The sequence below is a fragment of the Hibiscus syriacus genome, unplaced genomic scaffold (genome assembly GCF_006381635.1).
Source record: "Hibiscus syriacus cultivar Baekdansim isolate YM2019G1 unplaced genomic scaffold, ASM638163v2 tig00110597_pilon, whole genome shotgun sequence".
NCBI lineage: Eukaryota > Viridiplantae > Streptophyta > Magnoliopsida > Malvales > Malvaceae > Hibiscus > Hibiscus syriacus.
In genome coordinates, this window is record NW_024062795.1 from 7,883,233 (window position 1) to 7,894,752 (window position 11,520).

Genomic DNA, 11,520 nt, shown 5'->3' on the forward strand with positions numbered 1-11,520 from the left:
CAATCATCTTAATGTTTATTGCAACGCGGAAATGAAAATCGCAACGAGAGAATCGCAATGCGAAATGAAAATCGCAACGACAAAATCGCAACGCGAAACTAAAATCACAACGCGGAAATGACTATCGCAATGCGAAATGAAAATCGCAACGAGAGAATCACAATGCGAAATAAAAATCGCAACGAGGGAATCGCAAAGCGAAATGAAAATCGCAACGCGAATTTAGTTTCGCGTTGCGATTTTCATTTCGCATTGCGATTCTCTCGTTGCGATTTTCATTTCGCATTGCGATAGTCATTTTTGCCTTCAACATAATGCAGATTGAAATCAACAAAATCAACCATTACATTTCAATCAATTAAACAATCACAAATAAGAATTATGTTCACATCAATTAAACAAATCAATTAAACAATCAAAAAATAAGAAATAATTCTTATTTCCTCATCTACTATTGAATCAACTTTTGCAGCCATACATTATTTTCACGCAGCTCACTTCTGAAATTAACCTGCAGAAACCAAACATTTGCTCAAACAACACTTTCTACATATCTAAAACCTACAAACAACAAATTATTGAATTCTAGGTACTTAACCAAACATTTTCAAACCAAAAGCCTATAAACTTACCAATTGTTTATGGACATTTTTATAACGCGGATGCAGGTAGGCAGCGTCTCGTATATATCGATCTAGCCATATAATACTGAAACCACAAGCCTACTGCAGCTCTATCTCTATCGGTGGGAGGTAGATACTTTATACTTCCTGTGATCAAACGCTCCAACGCCAAGCATACGAGAGGACCACAATCCCCTCTGACTCCTTCCGTTTATTGTGGTGCGGTCTCGTCTCTGCTAACTGTAATATTGAGATTCTTTGGCTTCCTGTTTCCAGAACGAGTCCAATAATTTATCGCATCCAAGAATTTAGCCAAATGAGAGCTCCTTCCCTTAATAATATCTCTTAAATCAGCCAATGATATGTAATTTATCATGCTGTCATATACTATTGCCTTAAGGGATGGGAGCTGAAGCTCGACGAGAAGCCAATGTTTACGTTCCAAAACAGGGATAAACACCTGCAATCATAAGTAATAATTCATTCATTTGCGCACTTATTTATGAATACCTTTAAACTCAATCTAAAATAAATACTAACCTTATCGACCTCCCACCATGCAGGATAAAGTTTAGCTTGTCCATTGCCCAACGCAAATGATTCATCTCGTTGATTCTTCAAGTGAACGGCGTTAAAAGACGTCGGCATAATTGTATATCGTGTATTTCTTTTATTTTCCTTAAGTTTCCTAATTATTAGAATACGTGACACCCACGCATCGATATGCTGTTTTACAAAAAAAAGACATATATTAGTGACTTACATAAATTTAAAAAAAAAATAATCAAATTGAAATATATATAAGAAAAATATAAGACTTACCCCTCCATCGAAATAGCCATTGTCTTCGACCCCTAATAATACGCCCCACCAAGACCGATCAAGCAACAAATAGATATCATCGTTGAGCTTGCATATGTCAGTGAAACACCCCTGGCTCCGCTCATGTAGATAAAAATCAACTGCGGTCTTAGCCCAAAGGGTGTTATCCATAATTGTGTCCGGTAGTTGTCTCCTCTCCACTTCAGATATCGGAATGGTACTGGCCGGTAACTAATACGAGAGCCAACTCTTATCCATCATGTCCGGCATGTCAGAGGGTTTCTCAAGAATCTTACATATGACGCCATTTGAATCGGGCTCTTGAATGGTGGGAGGGACCTCTTCAACGATGACAGTGGCCTCTTGAACGGTGGGAGGGGACTCTCGAGGAATTATAGGGGCCTCTTCAATGATAGGAGTGGACTCTTGAGGGATGACAGGCGAGTCGGGCTTCTTCTTGCGGTGTCTTCGCACTATTGGGGTGTACGGAGACTTAATAGCACGTGCACGCCGTCTGATGCGTGAACTCCGTCGTGCAATAAAAACCTGACGTAAAGCATCCACCTTATCGGGCCGCTAAATAATTAAATACAAAAATCAGTAAATAAACAGACATGATATTTATCATCAAGTTAAATATGGAAAATCTTAAACTTACCTTGTTACGTAGAGTATGAACCTCATTATACAACGATACTACCATCTCACGTAGATCGACAACCTCACCACGTAAAGTAGACACCTCTACACGCCATGCACCATCGTTATCGCGTAGAGTACCGATCTCCTCATGCAAGGCATTGACCTCATCACGTAACTCCCTTGACTCATCCCGTGGAGGTGGAGAACAGGGAGATAGAAGTCGTGGCATCTTTGCCGGTTTCCTATCATGAGGTGATGGTGGAGAAGAGGCTCGATGATGTGACGGGATAGGTGATGGCTCTCGTTGTAGAGGTGTATAGTCGGGTCGATCAGGTGATGGCTCTAGGTGAGGTGATGGCTCTCGAAGTGGAGGAAGTGGAGGCTGCTCATCATTCGTGCCATCAAAAATACGATGACTAGCTTGCCACCAATCAGTGGCAAGCTCAGCCTCCGTGGGTGTCACTCTATGTAATGGAGTGTTGGCCTCCTAAAAATATAAAAACTCAAACAAAGTTAAACGTCTACTATTAATAACTTGTTTATATATGATAGTATTTGTGTTAACTTACATTATTTATTGTCGCATATGGTATTAAGTCTTCCCAATCCAACAGACGTTTCCTCTTCCAGGAAATAGCCCTAGGAATATCATTTGAAGTTTTTAATACATATGTCTGCATGCTGGGGAAAGCCTCGAATATCCAAATCTACAAACAATATAATAACAAACATTAGTAATTGTTAAATAATTAATTATAATTTTGAAAACATTAGATAGAAATTCTTACCTTAAAGGCCCAAACAAAGCCTGACAAAGTGTATTTCAACCCATCGCCACGCAAACTTTTGTGGTCATCAAAGGCAGTCGACAACTTAGTCCATGTAGCTTTCCATATATACGAACCCCACGGAAACAGATTCCATGCATTTAGGTCCTCTACCAATAATATTAGCTCCTGAGGAATAGGTTGTCTGGCCTCTCTGCCTAAAAAGCCGGCATACAAAAGTACTAGAAGGCATACTCGGACAACATCGACGTCATTCATCCGAGTAAAACCATATTTCTTATTAAACAATTTCTTCAGGTCTTCGACGTGTAAGTTCGGCTTCTCTATTAACTCATCAGGAAAAACCCGGGATAATCATGATGGGCGGGTGATATGACGAGTGTATCGGCCTACATCATCGTATCCGAATCGTAGACCAGTGATTAAGCAGAACTCCTTCCGCCTAAAACAAGTATACGTCGGTGGAAAATGAAACCATATCTCTTCCTCACCACGTTGTATACTGTCGGGTAGATCGCTAGTCATGGTCTGAAGCCACAAATGGGTCAAATTAGCATCTCCACCCGGATGATGTACTCTCAGCCATTGCCCGAAACAGGTTTCCTCAAACAATTTTCTTTGTGCAGGTGAAAGCTTCGAAGCAATTGTAGTGGCTAGGCTAACTTTATTCCTTAATGTCAATGAAGCCGAAAAAAATTTCTACAAAAACAATAAAATACCAAGTTAGATATACCAAAAACTACACTGTGAAGATATACAAAAAACAATAAACATAAAGAGTAGTAGTTTATTCTTGAAACTAAAATTTGTAACATTGTTTTGTCTTTTGGTTGAAATGAAAATCGCAACGAGAGAATGACTATCGCAACGCGAAATGAAAATCGCAACGAGAGAATCACAACGCGAAATTAAAATCGCAACGCGAAATGAAAATCGCAATTTTCATTTCTCTCATTGCGATAGTCATTTTCGTGTTGCGATTTTCATTTTCATGTTGCGATTTTAAGTTTAGAAACTATTCTTCTTCTGCAAATTGAAACTTTAATGTATTGCATTACTTCAACCAAAAGACAAAACAAAGACAAATACTAACTTCACAGGGTTAAAGACTAAACAGTTTAGCAGTATTGGCAGCAATTGAATGAATTTAATAAGAAATCTAAGTGAAATGGTTAATCAATTATTGAAATTACCAGTAAACTTATCATCAATTTCAATATAAAAAACCTAAAATAATGCAAAAATTTCAAAATAAAAATAATTAAAAAACTAACCCTCGGAGGTTGATTTTCCATTTCTGAATGATTGTGAGGGATTTCTGACCGTGAATGGTTGTAAGGGATTTCGCCGGAGATGGGGACGGAAATCTTCGGAGATGGGGACGGATTTCACCGTAGAGATTGAGAGATGGAGATGAGACTAAGTTGTGATTTTAGGTTTTAGGTTATGAGTTACGATTACGGGATATACTTTGGACGATTCAATGTTCCGATAATTAATATTCGTGTTTGGAATTTGAAAATAAATACGCGTCGCGATTGTAATGGCGCTTTAAAAATCGCGTTGCGATTTACGGATACGTGTTGCGATTTTACGTATTGTCGTTGCGATTTACGGATACGCATTGCGATTTACGTATTCTTGTTGCGATTTACAGATACGCGTTGCGATTTACGTATTCTCGTTGCGATTTACGGATACACGTTGCGATTTTACGTATTGTCGTTGCGATTTACGGATACTCGTTGTGATAGTCAGAATCGCGTTGCGATTTATATGTTCGCATTGCGATTTTCATATTCGCGTTGCGATTATGGAAAATCGCAATGCGAATTTGTACTATCGCATTGCGATTCTTAATAATCGCGTTGCGATTCTGGTAACTGATTTGCGATTCTAGAGATCGCGTTGTGATTTGTATTTCGCATTACGATTTTGTTAGTCATTTTGGCAAATCCAAAAAAAATTGATTAAAATCGTATATTATAAGATATTTTTGGTCACTGAGATTATTTTCTCTTTAATAGAAGATTAAAGATTTCCGAAAATCAATTCCAAAAATATAACACAACTCAAATAAAGCAAAATTACTGAGAATCGTAACCCTTGGTTGCCAAATATTAGTATCTATATACAAATCGCCAAATTTTACAAAAATGTTATATTTTTAATTTTTTCGAAAAAAGAAATTACAAGTCAACTTTCCATTGGTTTCAACTTTCTATAGTGAAACCACTGTCCTGGATAATTTCTCAGAGTGGAGTGCTTGGAATTCAGACAAGTGGAAAAAATAACAAATCTACACGTGTACACAATATTAACGTCATCTTCGTCATGATCACTGTATTGGCAGCCATAGTTTAAGCCCCATAGCCAATATAACGTCATCTTCATCATGATCACAGTATAGGCAGCCAAAGTTTAAGCTTCTCCATTGCCAATATATTTCTTCTCTTCCCTGCCGCTTTAGCTACAAAGAGTTCCTCCGTAAACAGTATATATGTAACCATCTTGACTTAAAAAAACCTTAGATTCTCCAACATCTTTGTCAGGTTCCAAGATCAAAGTCAAAAAGAGAAAAGGTTGTTTTTTTTTTTTAATTTTCATTTGTGTTTTTTATGTTGCTGTTTGGTTGGAGAGAAATTTTTGGTTTTTTTTTTCTGGGAAAGTGAAGGAGTGACGTGGGAAACTCTCTGTTAAAAACCCAAAACCATAAACAATTATTAAAGTAATAAAAAATAGAGAATTAGTTTGGTTTGCTTAGCCATTAATAACAGATAGCTTTGGAGTGTGGAATTTGAATATTTCCCCCCCATAATTACTTGTTTACAACTCACTCATATCTTAATTAATTTACATATCCCGCTTCTCTCTTATTTATTAAACCAAATTCTTTCACTTTCCACTCTTCTATTGCTTAAAAGAAAAACCTTTAAAAAACCACCCCAGACCTTCATCTTCTCTCTTTCATTCAAAAATCTTTGGTAAGCTTCTTAATTTCTATTATTTGCTTAGCTTCCTTTGAAGACACCCAAATTCCATTACCTTGTTTTTCACTCGGTTTTTGCAGTGAAGATTGATGAAAGTTCATGTTTTTGAATCTCAGAGAAGAAATTAAGGTACAAAAACTGTCGTTTATTTTTAATATTAATTTTTTTGATTGTTTCTCCTTTTTGTATTTTTTGGGATCTGTTATCAGATCTTTGATATTATTCTCTCCTTTTGGTTTCTACTGCATCTTCTTTCATTCTAGTTAAATCAATCTGGGAATTTCTCTCTGTTAATAATTACAATGGATTAGATCTAGTTCAAGGTGTAAACAGAACAGATGGCAGCTTTTGTTGAAAAAGAAAGGGATTTTAAAATCAATTTTTAAACTTTATGTAAGCTTTTTCAAAAAAAAAAAAAGTTAACAACTTTGTTCTCTTGTCTTTTTGTACATTGGGGACTGATTAAAAAGAAGATTCTCCGGGTGAAATGATATGTCTTTGATCATGGATCAATCTCTTTCATTGGTGCTTATAGTTGGATGATTGTTGGTTCTTAATCTGGTTTTTATCACTGCCATCTCTGTTATCATTTGAAGATAAGGTTGTTTCTGTTGGATACCCAGGATTTTATGTTAAGTGGAAGCACTTGAGAATTTATATTAGAAATTTATGAGTGCTAAATTATAAAATTTCAGCTGGAATGTTTGAAAGCAATCCTAGAGGAAGATGATAGTTATCCTTTCAAATTTCTAGTGTTTTAGCCTAACAGCAATTACTACATAGTAGTTTTGATTGATCATATGAACTGCCTTGTCCTCCCGAAATTTTCGTTTGAACAATTTTATTTTTAATGCATGCTTGTAGCTGTCTCAGTTCTCTCTTTGTAGGAAATTTCCATAATTCCAAGTTCTTTGCAAACCTGACCTGTCCTGCATTTCGTGTGCAGAGTAGCTCTCAATTGCCATATGTTGTATGGTTGGAGATATCATAATCCGAGGCTAACCGATGATAAAACATGAAACTCGGTAATTACATCATGCCTATTTTCCTTCTGATCATCTCTGCCTTGCAGTGTATCTCTCCCGTGCACGTTTTCGTCTTTCAGATGTTATTCTGCCGACTGTATTTGGACATTTATATACGAAGAAAACGATGTTTATCGGATATTTTTATGCACTTGCAGATAATGAACAAGTGGTTCGCCTTTCAACTATAGGATATAATAGTGACTCGAAGCCTTGTTCCTTCCTAGCTGACACTAAATCTTTTGAGAACAAAGAAAAGCCTTTGGATTCCACCGGACTGAGCGCAGATGAAATTGTGAAGGACAATCGGAATGGAACCGTGCATGATGAAAAGGGTGATGATCAGGATTCAGATTCCTCACGATATCCGGAGAATACACAAGATGAATTGACAGCATCGGAACTCGACTGTTTTAACAGTGCACATGACTTTGCCAATGGTAATGAAAAGGAGGTCAGAGATTTTGTGACATCGAATTCTCATTCTTTAAAGAATACGGATTCGTTTCAGGACTCGTTTTTTTATTTTGACAGAAGTGTAATGGAATGTCAATTGCCTGAATTGGTAGTTTGTTATAAAGAGAGTACATATCATGTTGTCAAGGACATTTGTATTGATGAAGGAGTTCCGACACAAGGTAAGTTCATGTTTGACACTGGTGTGGATGAGAAGAGTGGCTGCTACTTTCCGCAATCCGAAAACGATCAAGATAGTAAACTGATGAAAGAGTGGTCGGAGATTGATATGCCTATGCAAGATGATTCCTTCTCTCCGGAAGGAAATCATTCTGGGAAGGACATCGACAATGATTGTGGCTCTAATAAAAAGCAGGATAGCGATACACGTATGCAAGATGTTCCCGTATCTCTTGAAGAAAATGAGTCTAACAAGGGGATTCCGAATCAGTGTGATTCTAAGGATTTGATGATGACAACGGAAATGAAGGACGATGAGATAAAAGTGATCACGGATGATGTCTCCAAAGAGTTGTTTACCGTAGGAGATGTACTTTCGATGCCTGATTCAACCACGGTGAAATCCGAAGCCATGTCTACAAATCTTGGAAGTGATGGAATGGAACAACAGTCCTTCAAGGTAAGCTTATCTATGTTCAAAGTTGTTTTCAATTTACAATATCGAAACGCCTTTTAATAACATCACAGCTTCACTATATATGCAATGAATTGTATGCAGAACGCAAGTAAAAACGAAGTCATAGTTGTTTCTGCGGTAAACGAATTGAACAATCCAAGTGAAGAGGAAATTCTTTCAGCTCCTACTTTGGTCTCTAGTGTCGAAGAATCCGACAGTGGGAAAGGGGAAGCTTTTCCGATCAGTCCTGCTCGAGCCTCTGCATCAGAGGAAGAAACCAACAGCAGCCTTGTCAAGCAAGTATCAGATGATAGCAAACTGGAAACTGGAACCATCACATCTGACTCCGGTTCTTCTGCACCAACAACCGGCAAAGATGATCGTGAACCTCTCAAGCAAGTATCAGATGATAGCAAACTGGAAACTGGAACCATCACATCTGACTCCGGTTCTTCTGCGCCAACCACCAGCAAAGATGATCGTGAACTTCTCAAGACCGGGAGAACTCCCGAAGATGAAACTGATTCACCTTTTTCAAACTGTGTTCAACACGGATACGGAGAGTCTAGTTTCTCTGCAGCAGGGCCTGTAACAGGTCTAATAAGTTACTCCGGACCGATAGCATATTCAGGCAACCTCTCCCATAGATCGGATAGCAGCACGACAAGCACTCGCTCTTTTGCCTTCCCTCTGTAAATTCATTGCCAAACTATTTGTTTCCCGTCTCTATCATCTTTTATATCCTATTCAAAAACTAACCATTAACTGTTATTCTCACTTTTCCGCTACATACAGATTGCAGTCGGAATGGAATAGCAGTCCAGTACGAATGGCAAAAGCTGACCGGAGACAATATCGGAAGCATTGCGGTTGGAGGCATAGCTTTCTTTGCTGTAAATTCTGAAAAAGGGAAGAAAAAAAAAAGAGTTCTATACAATCCATAGGTTATACAAATTTATTATTTTTGCTTATCAGAGCTGTATACAATAAATCATCCCCTTTTCCCTCGCTTGGCGTGTAATTTGCAGTAGGTTTAGAGTGTTTTTCATGCTTAGAGTTTTGATTTTCACGTATCATTATAATGTTTTGTTTTTCGCTTTCGCTTTCTTGCTCATAATATCATATCTTATAAGCTAATACCAGATAAAGAGAATACTTCTATATTATTTTCCAATTATCTGAGTTTTGATTTAAAACTTTGATTAATATAACAATCCGCACTGCATGATCATAATTTAAGCATAGGGAAAGCCCATTTCTTTGTTGTTCTTGTTGCAAATTCACCAAAATATTATAGAATCTCTAGACCGAGATCGAGATAAAGATGTTGAGATTGAGATAAAAGATGGCACTTAAATGGAATCACTTTACTATCTCCTCATGTAAAGAGAGAATATGGTCACTGACCAACGGTTAATTCTTTATTAAAAAAATTTCATTCAGATCAAAAAGAATGAATCATTGGCGTATTCCATTTGATCCCCTCTTGACATGTTTAAATTGTTGGTCAAACATTCAGGCTACCTTGTCCTTCACCTCCACCTCTTTTCAATGGTCGTTCATGGATTTACTACACATGCACGTGTCTTCCCTTTCCAACAAGTGGAAATTTATTACATTTGACTGCTTTGGGTTGGGTATGTTTGTTCTTCCAATGAATCCTTCGATAAAGTTTGTACGGGAAATGGATACTTGTAATAATAATTCTTTGCTGTCATCCACCAAAATCCCAGGAACGTGGTTCTTTTAGAATCTGAACCATCAATAAAACTTATCCCCATTAAACAGAAAGAATATACAAAGCTGAAATTATTCCCCTGAACATATGAGCGGGTAAGGGATGCTAAAGAATGGATTAAACCGTAATCAAATGATCAAATACTTAATTTGCAGTCAAAAAGCTCATAAATTTACTAAAATTAGCAACAAAAAATTGGTGCTTTTGGTGGACGTGTGCTAGGCCTTGTTATAATAAAACAAAACCTAGGGTCCTACTCATACCATATAGTAGCTGACATGAAACTAGAAAGTATAAAAATTTAGGACTTCCCATGAAAGTGTTTTGGGACACTGCATCCTTGTGCTTTGTGTATCTGTTCTGTGTCTATATATGGGACTTTTGCTTGATATAATACATTGAGAAAAGTCATACAGAACAAAGAAAGAAAAAAATTCATGTCTTCCATGGAGTTGACAGTGTTCATCACTGTGCTGTGGTTTGCCTTCTTTGCACTACAAGCACCTTGTACTTCCCTGGAAATGAAGCTGCATGCATCAGATGAACAAGGTAAACTTATAAAGAAAAGGTCTTTGTTGACGGGACAAAGATGGTTGAGTCGGTTGACGGCAATTCACTCTGATTAGGGCGAATAGTCGATGCTCAGTCGGTGATCGACCATTAGTGTAAGGATGATAATGGGAGTAGGATGAAGGAAAAGTACTCCTTAGTTCAGAAGAAAAAAACCCCGGTAACAGACAAAAAGAGGGACAATTTTCTCTCTCTTGAATTAAGGAGTACTTTTCATTCATCTTACTTTCATTATCATCCTTATACTATCAGTTGATCACTGATCGATTATCAGCTGCGTCTCTTCGCTCAAATTAGAAGGGATGAACTGCCTTTAGTCGAGTCAACCATCTTTGTCCCATCTACCGTCTCCCTTTTGTGTTTCATCTCTCAGGACTCTTGTTTTCATTGTTTAATGAGTTTGATTGATTTATCATGAGCAGCAAAAGGAGTTGAGCTTTCTCAGTACCCATCACTTCCAAGGAAGATCAGATTCACCGAGGAAGCTGTAGCAGTAAGAATTTATCCAGAAAACAAATACAATCTTTAGTAGTATTTTAAAATTATTACAATCTCCTTAGACTGATCATCTGTCTTTTGTTTTTCAAAACAGGTTAAGGTAAATGATGTTCACCATTCGATTTCAAGCACCAAGCATAAGGAACATGTCTCAGGTAACATATTTAACAAATATGAATATATATATATATATATATATATATTGTTAGACTTTTGTGGAAAAGATAAAATAAAAGAAGGTGATGTTATTGGACAGGGAAAGCATACCAGAAAGAGGAAGCAAGATTAGTGCATGGAAGTCGAGGAACAAGGCAAGAATGGGTGGAGTCTGGGGCTGACATTTCACACTATTTTTCGATGGATTATACCCACGTAAGAAGACGACGCCCCATACATAACAAGTCATTGCCGGTCGGTCCTTGAAACCTGGAGGATCCATTATTTCATCAACAACAGTACAGATAACAATCTACCAGGATCAAGATTTTGTTAGTGTAGTGTAGCGACTAATGTTTTTTTATTTTTCTTTTGTAATTAGGGAAATGAGGAACTCTGTCTTGTTTTTGTTTATGTTTATGGCCGACATTTGAAAAGGAAAAATGCTTGAAATAAGATTTTGTTTGCGTTAAACCAGGATATGTAGGGAGTTGGATTTTTTTTTTTGGGTTCAATACTTTTTTCCACTATGCAATGTTTCGAATTTCACAATATTATTTATAATTAGCTCCATC

General features: G+C 37.2%; 2 protein-coding genes across 2 annotated transcripts; both read left to right on the forward strand.

Annotated features, from left to right (window-relative positions):
• Window positions 1-5,515: 5,515 nt before the first annotated feature.
• LOC120134653 lies at window positions 5,516-8,891 on the forward strand. Its single transcript, XM_039151093.1, has 7 exons — window positions 5,516-5,859; window positions 5,946-5,994; window positions 6,812-6,890; window positions 7,049-7,228; window positions 7,274-7,986; window positions 8,086-8,675; window positions 8,779-8,891. Exons 3-7 carry the CDS (start codon window positions 6,881-6,883, stop codon window positions 8,885-8,887), a joined length of 1,602 nt encoding a protein of 533 aa, XP_039007024.1. The 5' UTR covers window positions 5,516-5,859; window positions 5,946-5,994; window positions 6,812-6,880; the 3' UTR covers window positions 8,888-8,891.
• A 1,276-nt stretch (window positions 8,892-10,167) lies between these two features.
• LOC120134654 (probable root meristem growth factor 8) lies at window positions 10,168-11,244 on the forward strand. Its single transcript, XM_039151094.1, has 4 exons — window positions 10,168-10,270; window positions 10,711-10,784; window positions 10,884-10,944; window positions 11,046-11,244. Exons 1-4 carry the CDS (start codon window positions 10,168-10,170, stop codon window positions 11,210-11,212), a joined length of 405 nt encoding a protein of 134 aa, XP_039007025.1. The 3' UTR covers window positions 11,213-11,244.
• The last annotated feature ends 276 nt before the right edge of the window (window positions 11,245-11,520 follow it).

What these genes read in the sequence shown, in the direction of transcription:
- LOC120134653 (XM_039151093.1), top strand. An exon ending in TGGAACAACAGTCCTTCAAG is followed by an intron (nt 7,987 to 8,085) that starts GTAAGCTTATCT and finishes AATTGTATGCAG; the next exon opens with AACGCAAGTAAAAACGAAGT. An exon ending in CGCTCTTTTGCCTTCCCTCT is followed by an intron (nt 8,676 to 8,778) that starts GTAAATTCATTG and finishes CGCTACATACAG; the next exon opens with ATTGCAGTCGGAATGGAATA.
- LOC120134654 (XM_039151094.1), top strand. Translation starts at nt 10,168, where the DNA reads ATGGAGTTGACAGTGTTCATCACTGTGCTGTGGTTTGCCTTCTTTGCA. An exon ending in GCATGCATCAGATGAACAAG is followed by an intron (nt 10,271 to 10,710) that starts GTAAACTTATAA and finishes ATTTATCATGAG; the next exon opens with CAGCAAAAGGAGTTGAGCTT. An exon ending in GCATAAGGAACATGTCTCAG is followed by an intron (nt 10,945 to 11,045) that starts GTAACATATTTA and finishes GTTATTGGACAG; the next exon opens with GGAAAGCATACCAGAAAGAG.